The sequence below is a fragment of the Echeneis naucrates genome, chromosome 6 (genome assembly GCF_900963305.1).
Source record: "Echeneis naucrates chromosome 6, fEcheNa1.1, whole genome shotgun sequence".
In the NCBI taxonomy this organism is placed as follows: Eukaryota; Metazoa; Chordata; class Actinopteri; order Carangiformes; family Echeneidae; genus Echeneis; species Echeneis naucrates.
Window position 1 is genome coordinate 520,611 of NC_042516.1, and position 27,973 is coordinate 548,583.

Below are 27,973 nucleotides of genomic sequence, written 5' to 3' on the forward strand. Positions count from 1 at the left end.
TTCACAGTCAGCATCATTCACTCTCACCTACAGCGCAGACTGCCCAGGGCCTGGCACAGGAACATGTTGCTCCACAAACTGGTACGGTAAGAGTCGGCGTCTTCAGCTCATAGCTTCGGTTTATGTAGTCCAGCCATGACGCGTCCCTGCGTAAAACCGTGCTTAATTTACCTGACTAGCCACGTCGTTCTTCAGTTTGTGTTATCCGCTGTGGCCCTGGTGAGCTTTTCCTGATAGTCTTTACAATTTTCTTCCTTACACCTCCCTCTCCTCCAACCACCCTGCTGCTCAGCATTTGCAGAACAATTGTGCTCTGTCATTTCCAAGTGGGGAACGATTCGTCAAACTGTCAGAGGCCATTGTTATGCGGATGCGGGTGGTCCTGAGTTACTTTGAACTAAGCTCCGCAGTGTCCTGACAGGTCACCCAGTCAGCAGTGTAAATCACTTCCTTGAATGTGAGCTTTGTTCAGGTGTCCGAATTCGTGGTTGAAGCACTTCACAAACCTTTGAATATACAAATCTGGCAGTGGAGTTTGTATCAGCTTGTGCATAACCCGTGACAGTTTGTCGTCTTAATACAGCAAAGTCTTTACTTTAAAAGACAAGATGAGGCAAAACTAAACTGAAAAATTCCTTCTTTGCATTAGAGAGGAAAAAAAGATCTGAAGGACTTTCGTCAAAGTGTCTCCTGTTTCTCTTCCCATTGTATTGATGGAGACTAAACCACAGTTGTCTCTAATGTCACTTGTATTGTATTTCAGCTTGTGTGGATCCTATCGGTTCAGTGTGGCACTGAGGTGTGTGTGGCTTTTGTCTACGACCGACCCAAACGCTCTGGAGAGGACGGGACGTCTGCAAGGAGAGAGTGTGAGTAGAAGCTTCTTCTTTCTTGGAAACAGAGAATGTCTCCAAACTGCCTGAGCCTCATCCAGCAAACACTCACACAACTGAGACAGCATAGAAAATGATTCCAGAATGCTGCCAGCTTCAAGCAAGCAACATGTTATCAGTCTACCAATGAAAACTACCTGGCCCATTAGCTCCGGTGATAGGAAAAACATATTTGGTCTGATAAACGGTTCTTGCAACAGATTTCCTATTTGAAAATATCCAAAATGCTGTGAGCAATATGGAGGCCAAAAATACATCCTTCCTTTAATCCTTTAATCAGAATGAAACATTCAGGATCTTTTATGTATAATTACATCTTTTCCCCAGATGTGTTCTGCCCTCCAAACTATTTCTTGGCCAATAGCTTTGCAGCCCACCGGTGTTCAGGTTTACAGACCAACAGGGCTGCTACAGTAGGAGTGTCCGTGCATTGAAACTGTGATCTCAGCCAATACAGGAGATGAGAGATTACAAAGCAAAGCAGGAACATGCTCTGTCAACTGGGCATCAAAACAGGGTTTCAAATTGATGCACTCCCATTAAATGATGCAAAATTTATACCCCATGAACTGAGACACAGCAACAGGTGCTCCTCATGGGACATTGAACTTACTACTAATACATGTGAAAACCTAACACATTTTATTGTGTGCGTTGCATTGGCGGTTTCAGTTGGTTCTCCCGAATTGACTTGGTCTTCGGTCAGTGATTTATCTGATTGTCAGTTTCTGATACTGAGTAGGCTGCTGATAACTGGAGACATTTAGCTTAATCCCAGAGCAGGTAACTGCTAACTCACTTACTCTGAGTCCAACACTAGAAAACACACAATTTACCACAATTCAACCAGAGTCTTCAAATTTTCAAATCAGCTGATTTGAGATGATCCACTGGGAAATTCATACAGAACAAAACTGTCAATCAAAATGGACACTGGTATTGGGTCTGTAAAGAGAAAGAGAAGACAGTACTGAAGAGTCCTAAATTTGCATTCCATCTAATGACCATCAGGGGGAAACTCCACTGGCTGTAAAAAGAAATCTTTTCCTAAAGAGTTTGTGGTCTCAGTCTCTGATTTATAGTCATCTTATAGTCATAATGCAGATTGCATGGCACTCAGTGACATGCCTGACAATCAGGAGAGGGTATAAAGCAGGTCAGCTCCAGCTCTCAGTCCTCCTCAGCTCCACCTTCTTCTTCAAATACAGTTTCTACCGGTTTAGAGAAACCCAGACAGCCAAACTCCAAAATGGAGGCGTCATTAGCAGCTGAATTAGTGACATCATACTGAGCTTTGACGCTGACTAGAAAGTCAACAGTAGTTTTGATTCGATTTTCTGCAATTTTAAAAATGTTTGTGTAATTTTTAAATATTAATTGATAAATCAAAGACTCTACTAGTAAAGTATTTCAGAATTCACAATGATGTAATTGTAAGGTTTAGCCCCGGAGTATTAGTATAATGTGTTGTCAAAGCATTATGCTGATGTGAAAGTCGTGGTGGACACATTAAAAACACGTGTTCAGTGAGACAGATCTCATAAATTCTACTTGATTTGCTGGAGCGGCTCAGCATAGTTAGTGTGAAGTTTGTTTTGGACAGAAGTTGATGTATCTTGGCCAAGTGTAGTTACTCCTGTGCCTCAACTCAAGACACACAAAAACCAGCATTTTAGAGCATGAGTAACTCTTGAGCTGGATATGACCTTCAGGTGCAATCAGGTATCAGATGCAATGACGTACATTCTCCACAAGTTGTCTTCGAGATGTTTCCTATGAACACGAGCAACATGCGAGACCCAGGTTTCCTTCAGAGGACTTTCTGCAACTCCGTTCATGTGCCAGCTTGTTTCTATATGTGTCTGCCAGCGCATATGAAATGAGCGAGCAGCTAGTACATGGACAATGGATCCCTGTGACCCAATGCTTGGGCAGCCCGTGTGTGTGTGTGTGTGTGTGTGTGTGTGTGTGTGTGTGTGCGTGTGCGTGTGTGTGTGTGCGTGTGCGTGTGCGTGTGTGTGCGTGTGCGTGTGCGTGTGCGTGTGCGTGTGCGTGTGCGTGCGTGCGTGCGTGCGTGCGTGCGCGCGTTTTGAGGAGAGAGTGTGTTTGTGTTGCTCTACCTTGAGTCAATATTAAGAGAGCATTGAAACTCATTTTCAGCCCAAGATGCTGAAACCACGGCGGCACAGGATGGCTGAGGTTTTTGCCTCATGTTGATGTGGAGTGTGTCTGATATCAGACATCACACGGGGGGGTCAGATGTTGTCCACTCAAAACAAATTGTAAATATATTTTCTGAATAGTTTCAAGAGGATTCATTAGTACAAGACTGATAAGACTTAAAAGACCTCACAGCCGAGTACTTCATCAACTCATCAAGTTAACGTTATAGTTAAAATGTGTCATGTGTCAATCCACCATGATGTCGCCCAATGGGTTGATGCTTACAGTTAGGAATTCAACTGTCGCCATTTAGTTTTTTCAAAACCAATAGAAACCATATGGGCGTGTAATTACAGTCCATCTCTACCTGTAAGGCAGGAACAAAACACAAAGTAGATCCAACCCACACAGAGTGAACTGGTTCATGTGATTTACATTTTAAAATAGATTTTAATCGAACATAAAACCCTTTGTCACGTCAATGCAGGGACATAATATAAACCAACCAGTGACTGACGGCTGAGTTCCACATAGCTGCTTCAGTTTCCTGGATGATGCACCAACCAGTTGGGCAGCATAAATATTTTAAAGTCTTATGCTTCAGTAACACTTATGCGCATACGAACATGAATGTGTATTTGCCAAGAGCACACACACTGTTTCTGAATTTGGGTGTTACATCCTTCTCGGACCTATAGAGTTAGGCTGTGCAACTAGACTGAGAAATGCAACCTAGGTTTCATTTCATCATGCCATTAATGAATCATTTAGGCTTCAGCAGTCTATGTGGTCCTCTAAGGCTCAGAGGAGCTTGAGAAGAGTTGCACATTAGTGAATATGAAACACAAAACCAATCATTCCAACTAAATTCGAATTACATTTGCAATATTTACTGAATAATCACAGCAGAAAGGACAAGAATGAGAGCCTGACTATAATAAGAGGATTTACAGTTTAGTAAGTGCTGTGTAATGTCAGCGTAGGTCGAGGCTTTGAATTTTATGAACAACGTAGCTTCTCACTGAGTTGTGTTGTTACTGCATTTACACCACCTACCTCTGCTCTCACTTCAGTGTTCAAAGTTTAAAGTGTAAGTGTGATCATGTTCTTTACTTTCTCTGCTGTTCAAACCAGATGGACTTTGTAATGCTGTGTATTTGAGTCTGTGGCTGTGGTTCACAGAGGATCTGCAAGTTCCTCGAGCTGACTGTGATTGGCTCCAACTACGAGTCAGTGTTTCTGCATAGGAGACAGACACACTATTCATCCCAGTGTGTAAGTAAGCAGGCTTCAGGTTTAGGTTCAGCACCATTTAAACCAGAAACCAAACAAAACCCGAGGATAATGTACTCAGTTTGGTGCTCATACATTTCAATGTTTATAACGGGTTGTTCCTGCTGATGTGTTTGGATCATTTATGATCAATGATCAATGGTTTAATTGGGACCAACCTCCAATCATTTTACCATAAACAGAAAAAACGCTCTAACTATGATGTGTTGCGACTATTTGCAAATTTCCCCGCTGAAGGACTATTACAGAATTATTTTATCTTATTTAGAATTATTGATGGTGTGTCAAACAGGCAGGCAGGAGGGTCAGCTGGTTGCCCCTGTTCAGACTACACTAGTACATTTATTTATACACGACTGAGTTCAGGTTAAATCATCTAATGTAATTTAACATTGTACAGGGGGAGAAAAGTGTATTTAAGCAAGTCAGATTTAAATTCTTAAAAGCATTTCTGTCATGATTAACCAAGTGCAGAAGCTGGAGCCCATCCCAGCTGATGTTGGTTGAAGGTGAGTCCACCCTGATGGGCAGTTTAGAGTCACAGGTTAACCTAAACCTGCATGTCTTCAGTCTGTTGGAGGAAACCAGAGAATCTGGAAGGAAAACAGGCAAACTCTATACAGAAAGACCTCAAGATCCTAATCCTGAAACTTCACTAGCTTCAATGTGAAGAGAAAAAAACAACCTATATCTCTTCTTCTTTGGTCCTCAGCTCGCTCTGCATCGTCATACGTTGCGACCTCCGGCTCGTGCAGGAACAGATGTTTTGAGTTGATTGAGTTGGAGCCCCCAAACTGCCGCTGTGACAACCTGTGTAAGACCTACAACAGCTGCTGCTCTGACTTTGACCAGCTCTGCCTCAGGACAGGTGCTCATCATCATCATCCTCACTTGATTTATCTTTGTCTATGTGTGTTCCTTCCCTTCTCACTCACGCCACATTTCCTGTCTCTCTTTACGACGCTACTAAGTGTAAAAAAGAGGTGTATAAGCAGCAAAGAACCACTCTTATTATTGTTATTAAGACTGGAAGAATAATTGCAATGTCAGAGAGGAGGCAGAAAAACCACATGTAAAGTTATGTGTCAGTCCATGTTCTCCCTACATATGAACACAGCATCTACTTCTGGGTCGAAAACATGAACCAGCAGTGAGGAGTTAGAATCTGCAGATTGAGTCTCCCATGTTCATGTGTCTAACTTTACAGCGAAAATGAACATATTTACAGGCTGATACTTAAATATTGTTGGTCTCAGTAGATTATTTCCCCCCTTCATTACAACTGTTCAGCGTGAATTGTCATATAACTCACTTGTTTCCATTTTATTAAGGAGTAAAGTGATAAATGATAATTGAGGGCGGGGGGCGATTTGAGTGACAGGTGACATTTAGAAAAAACAAGAAGAAACTTGTGCGACAAAAAATGGACCAGACTCAGTGATCACCTTCCTAGCAACAAACTTTCACACTGCTCTATATTCCCTACAGATAATATCCAACTAGGCCAGTGAGCGGTGGTAGCTATCATGTCTTTGGGGTCATCAGGTGGGAACCTCCTTTCACCGGTGTTTCGTCTAGTTAGGCCCACAACACCTCCAGAAGGCTAGACCGTGAACACTGGCGTCCCAGCGTCACCCCCCTAATGCCAGCCATCACCACTCCTCACACAAAGACAACTATCTCAAACAGCACTATCACCTACTCTGACCTCTCACCAACTGCACCAGTGAAAGCAGGGTGGGGATACAGACCCCGGTTCGGGTAGGGGGCATGAAAGTATAGAGGGTGCAGGAGGTAAAAAAACTGTACTTACCAAAGTGTCAGCTCTGCCAAGGCTCCACCTCTTTGACCATTTTTGGATTAACTTGGAGTTAAGGAGTGGAATCAGTGCAGCGGCTCACTCTGAGCTTAATGTCTCAGAGCTGATGTGGATCCTTAATCGCACTGTATGATGTAAACCACCTACCCCCCATATTGAGCAGCAGTTATGCTTTGAAGCCGTTGTACTTTAGTAATCCCACTCTGTGCTACTTTATACTTTCATTACATTCTATTTTAAAGCCATTGTCACTAGTTTCTCCACAAACGTAACTCATGATAATCCGAAATATTGGCATTGAATGTCCAGAATGTCCACCTGTTCTGCTGGATCTAAATGGGAATAACTGTTCTGTTTTGCCGACCTTTGTGAGTCAACATCATAATTCTCACAAGGAATATATTCTTTTGATCAAGGCCAACAATTATCCAAGTCTGATTGTGCTGCTTTTAGGAGCTGGAAATGAGCCGCTGCCTTGATGTGTATACCCCTGACAGGAAGACTGAGGTCTTTAATTCCTCATTGATTCTTCTTTCACAAGCTGTTGCTCTATGAACTTGCTTCTCCCTTTGTTCTTGCCTCCCTCAGAGGGGGGCTTTGAGTGCAGTAAGGATCGGTGTGGGGAGATTCGAAATGACCAGCATGCCTGCCACTGCTCTGACGACTGTCTGGCCCGAGGAGACTGTTGCACCAACTACAAGACACTGTGCAAAGGTTTGCCATGTCAAAGTGCCTATTATAATTACTTTTATTCTTGGAATTGTTTGGAACCAGAGATCAGAGGTTTCTGAGACACCTGTACTGAGTCCCTGAACACACTAGCAAACAACTGCTGCTCTGCCAGGCTGTATGTAAGCTCAGTGGTGCTTTGAACTCAATACTAACATCAGGATTCAGTTAGACTTGCTTACAGACACAGATGTCATTGTTTTTATTCAGAGTCTGAGAGGACGTGTTTGAAACATGCTGAGTAGATAATCATCTATAAACTGCACCGATTACTCTTCAAAATGAAATTGGCAACATTCATTCAAGAAGAATAAGAGCTGCTTTGTCTGCTGTTACAAACTCTCAAAGATGAAGGCAGACCCCCTCGTGCAGGCTCTCCTCAAACTTTACATCATGCAGACCATAATGGACTCTTGTGGACTCTTGCATGTGACTCAAACGTAGAGGCCAACTCATTATTCCATTTTTGCCTGTCTGTGGAGAGTAAATTTCCACATACCAAAGGCACCAGCAGTGTATATGCCAGCCAACAAAAGGAATTCTTGTTTTTTTAACCACCTTTATTTAATCAGTAACTGGCAGGAAACAATCTGCAGCGTTTGTCCCAGGCTGGAATTGAATCCAGTACACTGCATAGCATGGCATATACACGAACCACCCAACTTCCCACACTGCTTGGATTTTTCTTTTTTAAAGTAATGTGTTACCATCCAAACGCATTTTGCCTTCCTCCATTCTTGATTTTTATTGTACTTGGCAAACGCTGTTGCCAATGGAAGGGAGTCTGGGTCAAAAATGCACATGCAGGAATTGGCAGACTAACGTAGACTACAACCCTTCTAAGAACTGCATTTGAGTCTGCAACAGTCCACAGAAACAATTTATTTAAAAAAATAAATAAAAAAGAAAATCGAGAAGCTTGAAAAAAGCAGTTCACCACCAGTGGGTAACATCGTGGACGGGTGAAACTTGGGCTCAAAACGAAGAACAACTGATGTTGGTGTTCGATTCATTGAAAAAAAAAAAAACATTACATTTGAAAAAGATTGAAATATGTGAAGTGTAGGAAAAGAACTTCTCAATCTTTATTTGAAGAGTTAACAAGGATCATTACAACTTCTCTCAAAAGTATGATCATTTAGTTCCAATGTTTCCACTGGTAATTAAAAAGGCCATGTTGAACTGGTAGTGGCAGCTTTTATCATTCTAGAATAGAATACATCAGTGAGATAATGTGAGATGTTTCCTCCCTGGCTGGTTGCTGTCCTGACCGCCAACATTAACATCTCTCTCTGACTGGATTCTTTCAGGAGACAGTACATGGCTGCAAGATGAGTGTGAGGAGATCAGGAGCCCTGAATGTCCTGCTGGGTATGTTCAGGTCTGAGCAGGAAAGCAAAAGCCATGACTGTATGATGTGTTAAACCTGAGCCATAGCTGTTCCCTTTTTTCTCCAAAGTTTTTTTTTTTCACAAAGATGATTTGCTTCTGAATGATTTGTTGAGGAGTGAACTGGAATTTCATGTCACAACATGTGTTTTTGTCTCTTGGCAGGTTTGTGCGACCCCCACTCATCATTCTGTCTGTGGATGGATTCAGAGCTTCTTATGTGAAGAGGGGAAACAGCGTCATACCCAACATCAACAAACTCAGTAAGGCCACAATGGCAATTTAAGGAAGGATTTGGTTTATCTATGAGTCTATACACGGTGACTGTGCTGAGCTCAGTGTTTGTTCTTTTGTGTTCATGTTCTCAGGAACATGTGGAACCCATGCTCCATACATGAGACCTGTTTATCCCTCCAAAACCTTTCCCAACCTCTATTCACTGGCTACGGTATGGCACAGAGCCAAAGCTGTCTCGTATATCACACAGGGCAGGAAATATTGTGAATATCTGTACAACAATGCTAAAGTTAGTTTTAGGTTTATTAGAATTTGGCTAATTTTAGGCTGTCCTTATTTGAAACTGATGCCATAAAGTGACAGTGGATAAGGGATTGATTTTCTACCCAGCATGCCCTAGATGTTGGACTCACAGGTGTTAGATTTAGCTTACAAACAAACAGAAATGACATTCAATTTGATATACACTCCTATTGTAAAACCTTCAATGTGTTGGGTGCAGTTCAGAGAAAAATACTGATGCTGTCCTCGGTTCTCAGGGCCTTTATCCAGAGTCTCATGGTATTGTTGGGAACTCCATGTATGACCCCGTGTTTGATGCTACCTTCAGCCTTAGAAGCCGAGAGAAGCTGAGTCACCGCTGGTGGGGAGGACAACCGGTCAGACCCGATTCTTCTACTCTTCTACCGCTCCTCGTTTTCTTTCTTCATATTTTTTCTTCTTCACTTCATCTTGTTCTTCTGTTCTGCACATATTCTACTTTTATTTCCTCTGTTCTTCTCTTCATCTCCTATCTGCATTCCTTCTTTTCTCTTTTATTTCTTCTTTTCTTCTCTTCTCTCTCACCATCAGTATAGTGGCATGAATCTATTAGGTCCTTTCCTTTGAAGCAAGCTACAATGAAACCAGTAGGGCCTAGATCTGACAAGGCCAGTCTGATTTACATTAATTATTACATAAAACTATGCAGTAGATCACATATAATAAGAGGAAAAAGAAAAAGAAAAAGGGAAATACATCCACATATGTAATCTCATCAACCACACAAACTGAAAACTGCTCCTGCTCCTCATCCAGGAGGATCTGGGAATGAAACACAGTAGCTGATCCACAAACAGTGAAAACAGCCAAGTCTCAAACTCAGCCATGCTCACTCACTCTGGATCAAGTCCAGCCTGGAAAGATGATAAAAAATAATAATAATAATAATAAATTAGAATAGATTCAAAAAAATAGATTCAACAACTAGCTTTGAACTGCTTGATCACACAAGGGTTTTAAGTTTCCAAACACTCTGTTTGGCTGATTGCTCTGGCCCAGACAGTCTCTGGCTCTCTGCTCAGTAAAAGTCCCTTTGAGTCACATTGATGTGGATGGATGCAGCAAATGTTAAGAATCAACGTTAAAGGAGTAACATTAATGTAGTAGCTGTCTGTAGTACCAGAGTCAGGCACTGGACAAGATAAGTTTTTTTGTACAGAGTCATTCAGTATGTTTTTAAGAAAGCACTTCAAATATAGTGGATGGTTTATCATAATTTTGTTTCTCTACAACCTTGGTGTCCACAGCCAAAACAATGCCACTAAACTATGTCTTTGGCTAATAAAACAATGAGTCACTGTTGTTCCGGTGTGTTTCCTAGATCTGGATCACAGCACTCAAACAGGGGTTGAAGGCTGCCACATTCTTCTGGCCCGTGTAAGTATACACAACACATAGGAAACTCATACTGTCCACAATCCTCACATACACCAATACTTTTGGATCATGAATAAATGTAGTTCAGCAGTTCAACAATGGGGGCCACAGCGGGATAGTGGTTAGTGCCTGTGCCTCACAGCAAGAAAGTCGTGGGTTCCATGCCCGGGCATGAGTCCTTTCTGTGTGGAGTTTGTATGTTCTCTCTGTGGTTGTGTGGGTTTCCTCCCACAGTCCAAAGACATGCATGTGTAGATTAACTGGTGACTCTAAATTGCCAGTAGGTCTGAGTGTGAGTGGTTGTTCTTCTTTGAGTAAATGAGTTTGTTTTCCTTCTGTGACAAATCAGAGCAGTCCTGCTAAACAAAGCTGTGGAGCTAATATGGAGCCAGGGTCTTGTTCAGAGGCACAAGTTCAGTATAAATGTATTGGAGTCTCTCCAGTACGGTACAGAAAGGTTGAGACTATCACAGATGGTTATGTTAATTACATATGTTCCCTTAATGTTGGAAGCTACCTGCAGCTCACCTCATCAGGGGCCCATTTTTGAGCAGCTTAGGGCAGCAACAGTGTGCAGAACAATGTGTTAATGGGAGGTGTACGGTATTTTCAATGTGCGTATATGTGGTGTCTCTCATGTGCCCTGACGGTAAGCCTCTGGAAGGTGCTTGTCAGATGATGGATGCTGTGTCCTGTAGGAGCGCCTGAGGTCAGCTGACATAATCCAGATTAAGATGTGAAAACTCTCCACACTTTGAATGCATTTTCTAGTGAATACTGTCTGCAATTAACTCTGAGATCTTTAATGATTTTGTGAAAGTTCTGGAGTCAGCAGAACATGCCTTTTCAGATTCCTGCTGTTTGCTCAGGCCCCCGCAGTACACCTGTATCCTGCAGAACAAAAAGGAAACCACATTTATCAGCACAGAGGAGGCTTTGATGGAGAGGGGCACATCTCAGCAGGGATGACGTTGAGCTGTTTTTACAGCAATTGGCACAAATGAGCCTGTCTAAAACATGCAGGATTCCTCTGTGAACAGGGGGTCATAGACATGCCACTCTATAGACCCTCGGGGGCCAGAATGTGGTTTAAAGTGCTTTTCTTACACTTGGCATTGACAGAGGTGTATGAGGAATAAAGGTAAATGATGAGAGTGTGTGTGCGCACTGACTTTGTGTTTCATCGTACAAAACATATCAGATAGGTCAGCGTTACAACCCTTCTGAGGGGAGGACACGGTTAATGGAGACAAAGGACGGAACAGACCACACCTCTCTGTTCCTCCATGCCACCCCCCACCGCCTCATCCACGAAACCCCTTCCAGTGCCTCAATCATGGGCTTGATGGTTGGCAGCTGTGGGCTGTATCCCAGCCAGCAGCTTGGTTGGTGGCCTCATCTCCACACAGACAGCTTTTGACTTTCAGACACTTTAAACAGTCAGAGGTTTTGAATGGGTTTTACTCTGCAACCCTCAACTTAATGAGGGCCTCAGAGAGCTAAAGGAACAGCATGGGGTTTATTGGTTTAATGGCTGTCAAGGGGAGCTACGGACCAGAATCCCTATTTTACAGTTAACTGTGTCCTAATGTGGGACATCCTTTGGAGGTGTGGACTTTCATAGGCATATAAGATGGTCTGCTAATGAGACAATCTGGTCTGTGGATGATTTTCACTTTTGCTTGTCCTCAGGCCCTCTATCATGATATTTACTTCCATTATTGGCAGACAATGATTTCTGGGAAAATTCTGGCCACTGTTTCTAAGTTGCTGGAAAAAGAAGGGCTTATTTGAAGGAGTCTTAAAAATGGGACAATCTAGATGCACTACTGTGACACATCTCTGAATGTTACTGTTTTTTGTCTTTTACGTGATGTTCACTTACAGCTTTATAGCATTACCCTGCACTTTGTGTTTTTGTGTTTTTTAGTGCCATCCCATTAGAGCGGAGGATACTGACCATGCTGCAGTGGCTTCACCTCCCTGAAGGAGAGAGGTGAGTTCACTTCTACCTTTGTGGTCTATTTCACGTCCGTCTTCACGTCCATATTGTTTCCTTGTGCTTTATTGTGTTTGAACCCGATGTTTTAATACACTGTTGTGCTTCACTTCTTTTGCTCTCGCCAATTACATCTTCCCCTGCAACAGAAACAAAATACACATCCAGGAAAGTTTTCTGGATGAGTTGGGGGGTGTGTGGTCCTGTGAGAGGGAGGGACATCACAGGGGAAAGTGCAAGAAGAGAAACCCAAAGAGAATTTCATGTCAATTACATGGCAATTTGCAGTTGATTACATCTTGTTTGTTACATAGGTCACCAATTGTTGACTAGGAGAACATCCTGGGTTGAAATATGAAGCCAACACTGAGATAGAACCTGCAGATCATCTACAGACCACTCCTCTCTGTAGATGCATGCATGGGCTAGTTTAACATTACTCACCCTTTTATGTATTAATGTCAATTAAAGTTCAGATTGAGGAGAAGTGCGAGCCCCACCTCTTTTACTGTTTTTGGATTACTTTGGTGTTAGGGGTGGAGTCAGCTTCTGGAGCTTTTTTTATACAGTGTCTGAGTTGAGCCACGTCTCTGTAGATGTTTACAGTTGTATAAATTCTGCACTCCAAGACCAATGAGAATGTACAAAGCCTTTGTTAATTTGTGAAGGACAATGTTTTTGTTCTAAGTTGCAGTATTTTCACCCCCAAGTGGTAAAGGATGACTGTTGTGTGTCACTGATATTCAGATTTGTAGTGCCTTACTAAAATCCACTACAGTTAATGAATAATTTCATTTCAGGCATTTGAAAAGCCGTCATTTTGTTTGCTCTCTCTTGCGTATGTCCTTAGGCCTTCAGTTCCGTTGCAGCAAATGAGTGTATGAGTCATCTGGTTAGCACATGTTCCACAATCTGGAGTGGATATCTGCATTCAGGCACCCGCGAGACCTGACCTCTGCATTTCTGCATCAAAGCACCCCACACTTATCCTGAGGTGGATGAGGATTGTCCACTTCTTTTGGGGCAGGTGGTGGCCACGAACATCCGTGGGGTCTTTGATGAAGTGGTGAAGCCTTGATGGTTCTGCTGCATGCCATTGGTCCCTCCATCTTTCCTTGACCATGAAGCCTTGGTGGTGTCATCTCCACATGTTTTACTAGCTAGGCAATGCATGAGCACAGTGGGGGCACACTGTCCGGGTGTTGTTTAAAGGATAGCCTCCACTGCTTCCCAAGATGGCTTGCTGATGATGGCCAGGTCATCTGCGGGCTGCACTTCCTTAATATCGTTGTGGGCATCGCTGTGAATGCAGATGTTGAGAACCTGTATCTTTTGTGATGACAGTATGGTGCCAGATCTTTGGCAACTTGGAATGGTGACAAATGTGGAGAGGAAGGAGCACAGCCATTTGGTTGGCTTCTTGTCTTGATGTTTTATGTACTCTGCGTGGATGCCGTCTATGCCTGGTACCTTGCCAGTCTTCATGCGTTGGATGGCCTTTTCGATTTCCTGCTTTGTGAAGTCGATGGATGGGTCAGAATTGCATCCTGGAGCCCTGAGCTATGGACTCCTGCTGATATTGTTCTGATATTGTCCTTGTCTCTGTTCAGGAAGCAGCCATTGCTCAGCAGTAGTGACATGATGGAGTTTGCGGGAAAGGGACACTGTGCAGAGGTTGTTGACCCTCCAGTCAGCTAGTCAACTGTCAAGTCAATTGATTCATCAGTCTCTGCCCCTCGTTGTCTATGTTTCACGCTCAGCCTGCCGAATAGGTCATTGGCTGCTTTGTCCCTGTCTTCTGTGGTTTGGGATTGTGGGCCCAGAGACGGTCTTCACATTCTTCAGCCCAGCAGGGGACATGGGCTTTGCTAATGCCATAAGGGATGTTTTCTTGGGTGCAGTCAGCAGCATCTTGCAGTATGACTAATGGGCATTGCTCTGGTTGTTGGAGCACAGTAGACCAGCAGCTGCCTTAGTCACTTGTGTAGGAAAGCCTGCCCGGTTGTAGAGTAGAAGGCGCGTGGCTTCTTTGGGTCATACAAGAGGTTTGCCCAATCCAGCAGGAAGCCACCATCAGAGTTGGAGCTGCTGTATCCCCAATCTATGTGATGGCTATTAAAGTCACCAGCATACGCAGCAGGGGCTGGGACATCTGTCAGTGAGTGAGTGAGTGAGTGAGGGACAGTGTGCTTGGAGGTTTTTTGTAAATGTTGACCATGGTGGTGTCTTGCACTCTGGTTGAGATCCATTCTACCTATGCACCCTCTGATGATTGTCCCGCAGCTGACCAGATTGACCACATTGTTCCTTTGTGGTATTTGCTCAAGGATGCCAATCTTGGAGGTGGTGAGACCTTTGACGTTGAGCTGGAGAAGCAACAGTGCTGGGGCTGTGGTCTGCAGGCGTTGTGAAGATGCTAGTTTCGCTTAAGAGCATGCAACATTGCAACTGCTCTGTAGCTACTTGCAGGGGAGGCCACGTGGAGGCTGTCTTCTTCTCTCCTTCTTCTCTCCTTTGTTTGCTGCTTTATTCTCGTTCTGTTCTGTTTCAGGCCCTATGTTTATGCCATGCACTCTGAGCAACCAGATACATATGGACACAAAATGGGGCCCATGAGCACTGAAGTGAGTATTTGGTTTCTGTATGATGATCTTCTGTGTGTTTGTATATATGTTGTGTAGCTTTTGAACCGGCACCAGGATCCCCCAGAGTTCCTGTCTGGGAGCCGGACCATCCGTGCCAGGATTATTTGATCTGGCCTCTGATAGCTCTGTATGACTTGTTATTAATGGACTCAAAGTTATGTTTTGGTTAGGGTTAGTTTGTGTGTGTTATGTTTCATTCAAACACACACTCACGGGATTGTAACTTCCTATGTTTCAGTTGAACAACCCTTTAAGGGTTATCGACAGAATTGTTGGTCAGCTGATGGACGGACTCAAACAGATGAAACTGCACCGTTGTGTCAACATTATCCTGGTGGGAGATCATGGTAGAGACAGACATGCACCAGCAAGAAAGTTGCAAATATGCTCAACAAGACGCAGCTCAACTGAAAGAATTTGAAAGGTGCCTGAGTGATCCTCCTGTGTGTCCTCAGGTATGGAGGAGGCCCACTGTGATCGCACTGAGTTTCTCAGCAACTACCTGACCAATGTCGATGACATCTTCCTCATCCCGGGGTCCCTGGGTAGAATACGCTCCAGATATCCCAACAACCCAAAATGTGAGTGTGATGGGATTATTTCTGCAGACCGCTTCATTGTATCATGAGATTTTGGTCTGTGAGACCTGCCACAGTAAACATCAAAAAGTAACTTGTAGCAAAGGAAAAAGAGTCAGGGTCAGTACGCACAGCATATTTCGTAGCGCTGTGTCAGATAGATGTGTAGTGCTGTGTGATGCATGCACACAGTTAAATTGCAGTTTGTTTTCAAACATATATGATCTTCTCCTATTGTGTCATGTTTACATCAGTCAAGTATGATTGCATAATTAGATATGAGACTGACCATGTTGACAATATCACAGACAAACATCCTGCTCAGTATTACCAGATGATAAAGTGATGTTGCTGGCTGTAATCAGCATTGAGCAGCAGGTGAATAAACATCAGTAGTTTGTGTTGAATGAGTTTGCAACTGCAGTGCTGTCCTTGAAATGTGTTAAAAGCTTTGCAGCAGTTTTCACACTTGTGATCTTTCTTATTTCAGATGATCCCAAAGCTGTTGTTGCTAATCTAACAGTGAGTAAGAGGCTTGATGACTCACGTGAAATATGTATGTAGCACAAGCAGTTAAACATTTGATACTGAGAGAAGCTGTATTTGCACTGCTGATGTCTTCCAGTGTAAGAAAGTGGAACAGCACTTTAAGCCATACCTGAAGCAGCACTTGCCGAAGAGACTTCACTATGCTAACAACCGCCGTATCGAAGACGTTCACCTACTGGTGGAGAGGAAGTGGCATGTGGCCAGGTATAGCTCCAGCAGTACAACAGGAAGTGCAAGTATGCATGAGTTTAGAACTCCACTGAACTTTTTAATCCTCGGCTCTAGAGAATGCGATGTCATCTCAATTATCATTATTTTTTTTTATGAAGTACTACTAAACAGTTTCCAATTGGAATGCTAATGAATTTGCATTCAACAAAGCATGATTATGAATTAAGGCCACAATTCTTATGAAAAAAGTTAACTTTGTGATTCACTGCACAGTTGATTACTTATTTAGGAGTAATATATATCATGTATATGACCAAGATATGACCCAGAAATATATTACAGACCAGCAAACCAGGAGATAGATAAGCTCTCTGAAATTTAGCTTTGATTTTTCGACTTCATCTGCAAACAAGCAGCTACACTGATGTCGTGTACAGCTAGTGTAGATGTGGCATTTCCTGCCAACACATCACTGAAGCTTTTTGCATCACATATTGGTTCAATTAAAAACACATTTAGTGTCAACACAGGTCGCGGTCAACACGCCATTAACACATGCACAACTGTGAGGGTTTAAGATGAACTGGCCCCATAAAAAAAACAAAAAACAAAACCTCTGTCAAAGTGCAGCTGCTGAAAACATGAATGCTTCGCTGAAATGAGCTCTGACATGTTTCTGACATGGAGCTGTGAAAAGTGTCAGTGCAGTGATTCAGTGACGAAGTAAACCATGAAGTCATCACCAGTAAAAACAAACCAGCACAGTGAGCAGTGCTGTCCTTGTGTGTGTGTGTGTGTGTGTGTGTGTGTGTGTGTGTGTGTGTGTGTGTGTGTGTGTGTGTGTGTGTGTGTGTGTGTGTGTGTGTGTGTGTGTGTGGGTGGGTGGGTGGGTGGGGGTGTGTGTGTGTGTGTGTGTGTGTGTGTGTGTGTGTGTGTGTGTGTGTGTGTGTGTGTGTGTGTGTGTGTGTGTGTGTGTGCGCGCGTCTCTTCATGCCAGCGCAGCCTCCCTGCATGGAGCTGTCATGCTGGTCATGAACCATGGCAGAGCTGCAGAGCTCCACTCTTGTCTCACAGCTAGGCACACATGCTCACAGGCCTGCTAAATGAAAGAGATCTTTGAGGTTTCGGTGGAGCTCAGATGGACAGGCTGGCTAATCATTGGCACTGAAGCTGTGAGAAAAGTGTCTGGACATTTACAAACACACACACACACACTAGTCAGTAAATCCCAAACCCACTAACTGTTCACACCAAATGAAACACACTTTGTTTCATTTCCCTGTCAGCTAGTCATTTACATTTTCTACATGCTTGTGGCTTCACCCCAGACATACACACACTCACACACTCATATATATCATCGGTGTATAACTAGGCATAGTGTTTTAATGGACACTTAATAGAAAGTGGCTGTTTTTCAATTAGAAGAGTGTGGTTAAGGCCGTCCTCAGCTGAGGACTGGTCTGACTGCACCCTGCAGTTTCCTGCACAGACCTGAAGGAGTAACTCACCAAGTCTTTCTGAACCATTTAAACTACTGTCACATAGATTCATTGGATTTTGTCTTTTTGACTTCTTTACAGAGCCATGATATTTCCGTAGCTGCACAGCAATAATCAGTATTAGAGGCTATTAACATACCTTCTTTCACTGTCCAACATCTGTCTCCAAAGGTGGAAAGCAAATTTACTCTTTACACGATCACTATTCTCATTAAATTAGAATGTAAACTTTCTACCTGGCTATGATGCAGCTAGCTCTGGCCTGCATTTTCACTTTACACTTTAGTGCAACTCACTGTTGCCTCCAGAAGATGCAGCCTCTCAGACAATGTATTATAACCTCTTGAATTGTGAAGAGAAAGCTGTAAAGCAACAACCACTACCTCCAGCTTCTGGCAAGAAACCACATAAAGGCTTTTATTTGATATTATTTCTATAACCATCTTTCCACTATAGCATGGAAGGTAAACAAAGAGATTAGAGTCTGCAGTGAGTTGCTACCAAAAGATGACATTCCGAGGCTAGCTGAACTGGCTAGCATGCTAATGTCAGTTAAAAAAAAAAAAAAAAAAGACGTGATGGATGCTTTCCACCTATGGAGACTGATGTGCGTAAATAGAGAAGGTTTGATACTCTGATGGTGATGTTTGATCTGTGCTTCAGCAGATAAGTGAGTAAAGAAGGTTAATCAGGGGTTGTGTCAAATGTGCAGCAGCTTGATTATTATCTTCAATGCTAATAGGTAAATTCTGAAGAGGGAACCTGTTGTCATCTTCGGTCCATTTATCACCCTGATCTCACTATTCACTGCAGGAAGGTGCCTGAGGGGAGAAGGCATTGTGGCTTCTCTGGTGACCATGGATATGACAACAAGATCAACAGCATGCAGGTGCTCTGATCATGTACAGAAGATGAATTCTACCTTGATTTCATTTGATTTGATTTATCATGTGGCGTGTTTGTTTTCAGACTATCTTCTTGGGGTATGGACCGACGTTTAAATTCAAGACTAAAGTTCCCGCCTTTGAAAACATTGAGCTGTATAATGTGATGTGTGGTAAGGGTTCATGTCGTCTTTGCGTGTTTGTGTGTGTGTGAAATGAGTGATGTTTAAATGAACCTCAGTGACTGATCCCTCTCCCTCTCAGATCTCCTGGGTCTGAAACCAGCCCCCAATAACGGAACCCATGGTAGTCTGAACCACCTGCTGAGAAGCCCTGTCTATAGACCCACCATACCTGAGGAGGTCTCTAGACCAACAGCATCTGGTCTGATTCCAGCAGCGATGGATGACTTGGGCTGCAGCTGTGACAACAAGGTCAGCAGTGATCAGCTGGGCCCAGCTTCTTGTAGACCGCCAAAGTGAATCCTGATTTTCTGGGAAATAGGCCTGTCAGTCAGCTCACTTACATTAGAGATGTCACCAGTTAGACCAAAATCATCCTCATCTTCATCAACTACCACTGTTCTCCATGCTGACATTTTACTGTAAGTGAGGCTGACTCATAAGTTATAACTCAGTCATCAAAACCTTTCAGCAGCTACAGTCCCTGACAAAAGTCTTGTCACTTATCCATTTTGTAGAAACAGCAGCTTATAACTTGACTTCTAATTAATCCATTGGTTTTAGAAATGGCTCATATGAAAGCTAAAACCCTCCCAAATCATGTTTAATATGCTAAAATAAATTTGCTTCACTGAAGAAAGATTGATCATTTAATGAACACAGAAAGGTCAGATTTTGGCAAGACAAAAGTTTTGTCGCCTACAGAGAGTAATGTGAAAATTCAACAAATAATTTACTTCAAATACAAAAATGTGTTGCATAACATCAGTGAATGAAGTAGTGGTGCTGTGAGATCCATATTTAATATCTTGTATGACTTCCATGAGCTTGAAGGACTGCATCCATGCGGTTCGACAATGATTCATACGATTTATTGATGAAGTCATCAGGAATAGCAAAGAAAGCAGTCTTACATGGCTCCCAGAGTTCATCAAGATTCTTTGGTTTCGTCTTCCATGCTTCCTCTTTCATTCTAGCCCAGACATGTCTGGTGACTGGGCTGGCCAGTCGTGGAGCACCTAGATCTTCTTCGCCTTGAGGAACTTTGATGTAGAGATGGAAGTATGCGATGGAGCACCATCCTGCTGCAAAATGTGACCCCTTTTATGGTTGTGAATGTAAGAGGGAGCTAGTAGTTCTTCATATTTTAGGCTATTGATATTGCCTTCAATCCTGCAAATCTCTCGCACACCCCCATACTGGATGTAACCCCAGACCATGATTTTTCCGCCACCAAACTTAACTGTTGGTGAATCTTGGATCCATGCGGGCTCAAGTAGGTCTTCTGCAATATTTGCGGTGGCTGTGATGTAATTCAACCAAAGATTCATCTGAATAAATCCACCTTCTGCCACTTTTCCAGCATCCATCCTTTTAGTAGGCTGTGGGCCTTGGCAAATGCCACACGTTTTTTTAATTGCCTTTTGTTTAGTGCTGGTTTCTGGGCACTGGTTCGGCCATTGAGGCCATTTCGGGACAGAATTCTACAAACTGTCCTGGTTGACACAGGGACTTGAGGTGACCAGGCGTGGTGGAGCTCTGCTGCAGTGGAAAAGGGGCTGGCCTTAGATTTTCGAGCCGGTCCTCCCGAGCAGTTGTCTTGCAGGGTCTGCCCGACCTGGGCTTGTCAAAAACAGCTCCAGTCTCTTTAAATCTTTTTCTTATTCTTTGTACTTGACGCTGAGACACATTGAAGGTGTCAGCCACCTCAGCAGTGGATCTGGTCTTCAGCCTTTGGGCCTCAGGGTGAACCTTAGGCATGTTGTCAGAGGTCAAGTTGCAGTTGATGTGAAGGTCTGGTGTGCTGGGGTTCTTTTTATACACACCCACTAATTGATTGATCCATTATTGATCATAGGTGAAGCTGTAATCTAGGATTGGGTGCATCATATGACAAGGTGACGAGACTTTTGTCTTTGCAAAAACGGACTCAGTGGGCTTTACCAAGCTGTGAACGTTAGAATGCTTTTCAGCTGTTTTGTTTGGCACCAAAACATTATTTCAAAAGCTGTTGGGATTGAAATTAGGCATTTCTTGTAAAAAAAAAAATAAAAACAATAAATAAAAAATTAGAAATATATTTGAGGGGCACTTAAGGTCAACTTTTACCCAAGTGACAAGACTTTTGTCAGGGACTGTACAGGATATTACAGTCCTCTAGTTAATATCCTACACCTAAAGAATAGGAAAGAAATTTTCACAAATGAAAAAAAATTACTTTCTTGTTGTTAATTCACCACAGTAATGGCAGAGCTCTAGGAATGACACGAGATTGGGAACAATTGTGTATGGACTGAAGAGCATGAACCATTTATGACACGTGTCACACTCAAGGCCCGTGGACCACATCCGGCCCGGGATACAATCATATCTAGCCCGCAAGATCGTTTCAATTGTCAAATTTTTAATGGCCTTAATGAAGTGCCAGTAACACTCATACCATACTCATACCAATCTTGCGTCATTCCTAGAATCAGGCATTTGTGGATGTTTTTAATTGTGTACAAAATGTGTCTTGGCTGTGGAGCTAATGTGGCTGTAACTTAAGAATTTAAAAATCAACATTTTTATTTATGTTTTCAAGTTTTCACTGGACATCTTCATGGAGAACAAAATATTATAAGTCTGTTTATCTTGGGGGACAAAATATAGTATTCTGTCTGTTTCAATTCATATTTTTACTCTAAACTTGGTTAGTTTTAGTCTGTTCAATACATATTTTTCCTGTTTGGCCTCCAACCTAATGTCTGCTATGAGTTTTGGCCCTTTGTGTGATTGAGTTTGACACCCCTAATTTAGAGCCTGCACCAGGTCAGTGGTTGAAAATGGTTTTATTCCACATCCACACTAAAAGCTTTCTATTTTTTAAACATACATGGCCATTCATTCACATCAGGTATATGCAAGCTGATGTTAACAGAAAGCAGACTGTCAATTAATTAATTTGTCTTTGCAATTAACTAGCTGCACAAAATACAATAATGGAGTTTTCAAAATATAACATGTCCAGTCCAGTTCAGCTAATGGAGCTATATTGATACCTTTGGTATTTGTTCACTTTTTAAGCTGATCAATAAGCCAATCCCCAAAATTAAGTAAAAGATTAATATGATGATGATGATGTGTTGGCAACTTTCTGCATTAGATTAACCAAATCAAATTGATGACACAATATTTGCATCCCATGAAGGCTGACTGATACTGGCTCGGCATGATAACTTAATCTTCATAAGTGCTGGTCAGACAGTCTATCAGTCAGCATGCTCAGTATTTCACACCATCTCAAATCAAGCAATTTTTAGAATTACATACCATTTAATTGACTCTGCTGGGACAGAGACAGGAGATCGAATTGTTCTCTGTGGTGTTTGAATCACAACATTGATGTTTTCTTATTGCTATATTACAAACATGAGTGAGTCTGAACAATCATCATCAAAAAAAAATCGTCTCCCTGTCAGACCAAAGAGAGATGAGGTGCGATGTAATGTGTTCTTACTGATCTAATCTCTGCTCTGAAAAGTGAAGTGTATTTATATTTTGAAATAACTCATTTTTATGGTTGTTAAAAGTTTAATTTAATTGACGGTAATATTTGAATTATTTCTTAAACTGTGCAATGTTGTAAATAGTAGTTTTCACACACCAGGCACCTCACATTTTGGTACATAATTGTGAAAAACCGTCATAATTCAGCCATATAAAACAGGAAGCAGCTGCAGTGCAAATGAGAATAACTGAGTTGAGTAACACATGAGAAAGTCTGTGATTTGATTCCAGATTATTTCAAGCAGCCCTTAATGCATCAAATCACTGAGGTCAGCTGGTTTATGGAGAGCAGAATATTTGCCCAGATGTGAGCAAAGCAGCTAAATGCAGCTTAGATTTTAATTTGGGGGGATATTTTTGTTTTGTTTTTCTTTTCCAGTGCAGTCTTAATAATTTTAAAGAGACTCATCTGCGTGTGCATCATCATCAGTTATGTGATTGTATGTTCCTGTCTGACTTGTGAAAATGTACCTGACTGCTGTGGTGTGTCTGATTCAGCTTCCTGTGAAGTGAAAATCAGCTTCTTGCCGCTTTGCTTTCTGCTGCAGAGCTGAAATCGGTTCATTTTCAGCTCCATTCGCACATCTTTCAGACCGATTTAGGGTTTGTTTGCAAACACAGTGAAAAGACAGTGTCTCTTTTCACTGGGACATGGTACAAATTCCTCCATCCACACATGGTCATGGTGTATGTGTGGAGATGTGAACTGCTTGGACTGGAGTGAACTGGACCAGGCTCTGCAGCTGCTCACACTGTTTCATTTATCTGTCTGTGATTCCCATGAAGATCTCTGGCAAAAGATTGTTTCAATCTCCGATCTTTTTGCAGTTGCGTGTAAAAAGTAGGGGCCAGAGAGGTTTGAAAGTGACCCTTGTACGAGGCTATAACCTGGAGTCACTCTGGCTCTGTCTCTTACAGAACAAAGTGGAGGAGCTAAACCAACGACTGAGGCAAGCTATGGACGGTCAGTGTCACACGAATGACGTGTCCTTTATTCACTCTCAGGACTGATCCATGTATAACCAGCCTATAGCGATATTAATGGGGACATTTGTATGGCAAAATGGAGTACATTATGTTGATCATAGCTGTATCAATGTGTCCTGTACCATTTCCTCCTCTTCACTCCTCCCTCAGACAGCAGGAACCTGCCGTATGGCCGACCTGCTGTGCTCTTCCGAAGCAAATACACCATCCTCCACCACAGCGACTACATCAGTGGCTACAGCGAAGCTCTGTCCATGCCCCTGTGGACATCATACACAGTCAGCAGACAGGTACTGTCCTGTTTTTAACTTTGGAAAATCCTCTGTAATGAATAATATTTTTTTTGTATGTTTTTTTTTTTTGGTTAATGAGAGAATAACAAAAAACTAAAAATTGTGACTTTAAGCTTATTCACCTAACTTCCAGGTTGAAAAACATGTATCAGGTTTTAGTGGCACCAACAGTCAGCCTTGGACTCAGATCAGAACAGTTAGCACAGGTAGCATTGTTTGTTAGTAACAGTTAAGATTGCTGTAACTGGCAGTAACTGAAACAAACAGTGCTTTTTATACTGCTGATTTTCTATACTGACAGTTGCAGGTTAATTTAGCCCCACCCTTCTTAAACTGACTGGATTGGTTCTTTTGGTCAGTGGCATGTGTATCTGCAGTTTGATGTGGAAACACTCGGTCCTGCTTTTGCCTGATTATTTCACTTATCATATGTTGTATAAAAACATCATGAGGATGTTAACAAGTTTTAACATTTCATTTTCTTGACAAAGGTTATTTGAAGTTTTCACTTTGGATTTAATCTATGAATGAACCACCAACAAACTTACCTCAGAGATTTCCAAAAGTCTCGTACTCCAACAGGAAACAATTTAGTACCAAATTTATTCTGTTATTAATAGATGTGACACACTAAAATACAAATACTTCCCTTTGAACACAGAATACTCTTATTCAAGGAGGGAAGATGGTTCCCTTATTAAGAGCATAAGATGTAAATATTCATTAGAATGGAAACATTTCTCACCATATTTCAATTCTAAAAAGCATACAAATTTCCCACAATGCCATTGTTATTATGATTTAATACAAGTATATTATTGGTATTCTTAGTGTTGTTTAGCATTTTTTAAAGCACTAATAGCTGTTGATATGAGATGCGAGTGCCAGTTTTCAGACTATTGAAAGTAACATTTTTATGTTCTCAATGTGGTTAAACACGTGAAAACACAAAGGATTTTTCTACTTTTAAGGGATAATATATAACAATTATTCAATCACAGATCAAGATAAGGGGGATTGATTGTTGGCCCTGTACTACAAGCGCCACCTACTGGCAGAAGTAGAGTTGAACCTCTTTCATCGTCACTTACCAAAAAAAACAGAAACCATCAACATTTAAAGCAGATTTGAATGTGTGTATTTTCTTTCAGGTAGAACTGTCTCCTCTGCCTGAAATCCTATCCAACTGTGTGAGACCTGATACCAGAGTCCCTCCAGGCTTCAGTCAGTCTTGCACCAACTACAGAGCTGACAAACAGATCACCTATGCCTTCCTGTACCCCCCGCGTGAGTTCACCAGCTCAGTTGGACACGCAATACATAAAGTCTTCTTCTGCCCCAATGAAATTCTTAATGAACAAAGTTCCAACATTTTCCAATCCAATCTATACCAATCTATACCAAATAATCCATGATGACAACGTTAAAAGATGCTTTCAGAGGTCAAATTTTTCATTTACTAAAGTTTTCAGACTCTCTTATGTGGCCAGCTGCTTCCTGTTTGCTTTATTCTTTCTGTTTGAGTCCACATGTGGTGAACTCAAAAGATTGTTTTGTTTAGTTTTTTTCTATGCGTTTATATTAATTAGTAAGTTGCAGAGAAGAATGTGAAACAGAAGAGAGAAGCGAATCACTGAGGCTGGAATCAACCACTCAACCACCTGAACTGCCATTGGACAGACTCATCTGTTTATACACAGTCCCCCTGTCAGGACTTAGGCCATGAAGTTTCCTGCAGTCTGTTGACCTCTGAGGTCAAAACTTTGGTGAAACACAAACTAGGACTAGGACTAAGATCTGTGAGTGTTCCCAGGAAAATGGTGGAACAACAACTGTAATGAGGAAGAAGTCTGGAGCCTTAGATCTGGCATCCAGACAGATGGAGTAAGAAGGATCTTGTATGGGGAAGGGGTCCCTGACAGGAGATGCAGAAGCTGCTAGAAGGCCCACAATCTCAGCAGAGCTCCATCAATCAGGTCTTTGTCATAGACAGATCAGACAGAGACACGATGAGAAGAGGACAGATGGCAGTGTAGATGAGTAAGACTCTGGCACTCCAAAGGTCGTTCTCATGACCTCGACCAAACCATGCCTACGCAGTTGTTGCCTGAACCCAAATCCCTGATTCATTTCCTTTGCCAATTTGCACACCTTCATTGCTTATCAACATACTACAGCTGATGTAGTTGTTGACATTGTGTTTGTCTTCTTCACTGACAGAATTATCCTCAAGCACAGAAAAGAAATACGATGCAGTCCTGATCACTAACACCGTTCCTGTGTATCCTGCATTCAAGAGTGAGTCAGTGTTTAAAACTGTTTCTCTCTTGAACTGTGTGAGAGGAATCCTGATGAGACCTTTGACTTTTCAGTCTGTCTTATCCCTCAGCATATGTCTTTGTCTCTCAGGAGTATGGAGCTACTTCCAGAGAGTGCTGGTGAAGAAATTTGCCACTGAAAGAAATGGAGTGAATGTTCTTATCGGACCCATATTTGACTACAACTATGATGGCATCAAGGACTCAGCAGAGAAGATCAAAGAGTGAATAATACTTGAATTTCAACGTAGCTGCAAACACAGTTTCACTTTGTTTGGTTGTTTTTTCTTAGATACCTGGGATTTATTATTATTGTAAGATGCTACACATAAAAAAGGATTCAGCTGATAAATAACCACTCAGAGAGCTTTAGAACATCATTAACTCAATCCTGATGTTTTACATTAAAGCTAGATTTTCATGAAAAGTTTGTTTTATTGTTAGAAATAAAAAATGAACTTGAATTTTCCACTTGATCTCTGTGGTAGGTTTGTAAGCGGAACAATACCCATCCCAACGCACTACTTTGTGGTCCTGACCAGCTGTTTAGACTTCACCCAGGCTGCAGACTCATGCAGCGGCCCGCTCACCAGCGCAGCCTTCATCTTGCCACACCGACCCAACAATGATGAGACCTGCAATGTAGGCATCGTCATCACGTTTAAATGCATCATCATATTCATATTCACAGATCTGTGGACTGATGTGAACATAGTCACTTACTGCTCAGGGGCCCCATCCTTGAAGAGCCTTTGAAAAGGGACAGTTTAGTTGAGTTGTTGCAGTCATTCTTCAAATTCAGTGTCTCATTCAGAATTTTAAGTGTAGTATGGACAGTATGGAAGATGCAAACAAGGGGAAAGGTTTGACTAGATGATGGAAGAGCATTCTTATGTAGTTGATTACGTTGTTTAACATAAATCTGGTCAACAGTTTGGAGGAAAGCTGATAATGCAATTATATATAAAAAAAAAAAAAAAAATTGCTGACTGTTTTGTGGTATGGTGTGAAATTTTTGAGATGATTTTTGGTTCAAATATATCTGCTTATAGATAGCAACACTTTAAAGTAAAAAACTTGGCAAGTTAAAATATGGGCCTTTAAGAAGTTTAAGGATGGACAATATTTAGCTTCAGCAAGTTTGTCACATTTAGTAGATGCAAAAATTGCAGCTCAATTTGAACAGATCCATAATATTTTGTGATTCTATTCACTGCCTGCTGTGGTACGTGGAGCTTCATGTTCTGCTGACACTGCTAACACTGTGTGTCATCCGGCATGCAGAGTTCGGACGAGGAGTCGCGCTGGGTGGAGGACCTGATGAAGATGCACACAGCTCGGGTCAGGGATGTGGAGATCCTCACAGGCCTGGACCTGTACCGCAGAACCAGCAGGAGCTACACTGAAATCCTCTCTCTGAAAACCTACATGCACACGTACGAGAGCGAGATCTGATATTGTTGTTTTCCAGCCGTGGTGGACATATGTGGTACAAGAAGAGGTGTAATCATCTCTGTTACACTGACCTACACCAGCTTCAGCTTTCACCAGATGCTAAGTTCAGCTGTTCTGCAGCATGTATTTTGTTTTTTGGTAGCTTGGTTTCACCTCATTCATTTCAACCAGTTGTTAGGCTGCAACTTCAACACTACTGAGTTAAGAAATCAAGTGCCGCCCACTAGACTTTATTATTGGTTCCTATTTTTGGTTAAAATTCAATTAATTGAATACTGAAATCGTAAGAAGTCAAATTATTTTCAAGAGCAGAATACTTTATGTGTATGAAAATGACAAATTTTTAAGATGTTCTAAATATTTAATTGCACTACAGAGCAACATCAGTCCGTTCCAGACAAAACAATCACATTACCAGTAAGTCAGAATAATGAAACTGGTACAATGAGCACATAATTTCATGTATGATACTGTTTGACATTAAGCTGAGTCATTCTTTTACGTGCGCATTAAACAGTTTCTCGTTATGCTTGATTACTTTCATTTTTGTTGACATGTAATAATAAAGCAATGTTTTTGTGTTTGTGCATGTGTGTTTGTTTGTGTTCATATTTTGTTTGTTGGACCGCAAGTTGTGTTG

General features: G+C 42.0%; 1 protein-coding gene across 3 annotated transcripts; it reads left to right on the forward strand.

The window, feature by feature from the left end:
* enpp2 (ectonucleotide pyrophosphatase/phosphodiesterase 2) lies at nucleotides 1–27,922 on the forward strand. Of its 3 annotated transcripts, none has more exons than XM_029504181.1 (25): nucleotides 1–81; nucleotides 764–869; nucleotides 5,062–5,217; nucleotides 6,757–6,882; nucleotides 8,208–8,268; nucleotides 8,452–8,549; nucleotides 8,655–8,734; nucleotides 9,063–9,182; nucleotides 10,166–10,221; nucleotides 12,152–12,217; nucleotides 14,772–14,844; nucleotides 15,104–15,212; nucleotides 15,321–15,446; nucleotides 15,934–15,965; nucleotides 16,069–16,196; nucleotides 18,479–18,554; nucleotides 18,635–18,722; nucleotides 18,814–18,983; nucleotides 23,109–23,244; nucleotides 23,418–23,557; nucleotides 24,712–24,847; nucleotides 25,781–25,858; nucleotides 25,970–26,102; nucleotides 26,367–26,520; nucleotides 27,163–27,922. In XM_029504181.1, the coding sequence occupies exons 1-25, from the start codon at nucleotides 64–66 to the stop codon at nucleotides 27,331–27,333; spliced, it is 2,637 nt and encodes an 878-aa protein (XP_029360041.1). In that variant the 5' UTR covers nucleotides 1–63; the 3' UTR covers nucleotides 27,334–27,922. The 3 variants fall into 3 exon arrangements, with proteins under 3 accessions (XP_029360041.1, XP_029360042.1, XP_029360043.1); XM_029504182.1 differs by having other exon boundaries at nucleotides 23,199–23,244; XM_029504183.1 differs by lacking the exons at nucleotides 1–81; nucleotides 764–869 and having other exon boundaries at nucleotides 5,092–5,217; nucleotides 8,208–8,278.
* Nucleotides 27,923–27,973: the final 51 nt, after the last annotated feature.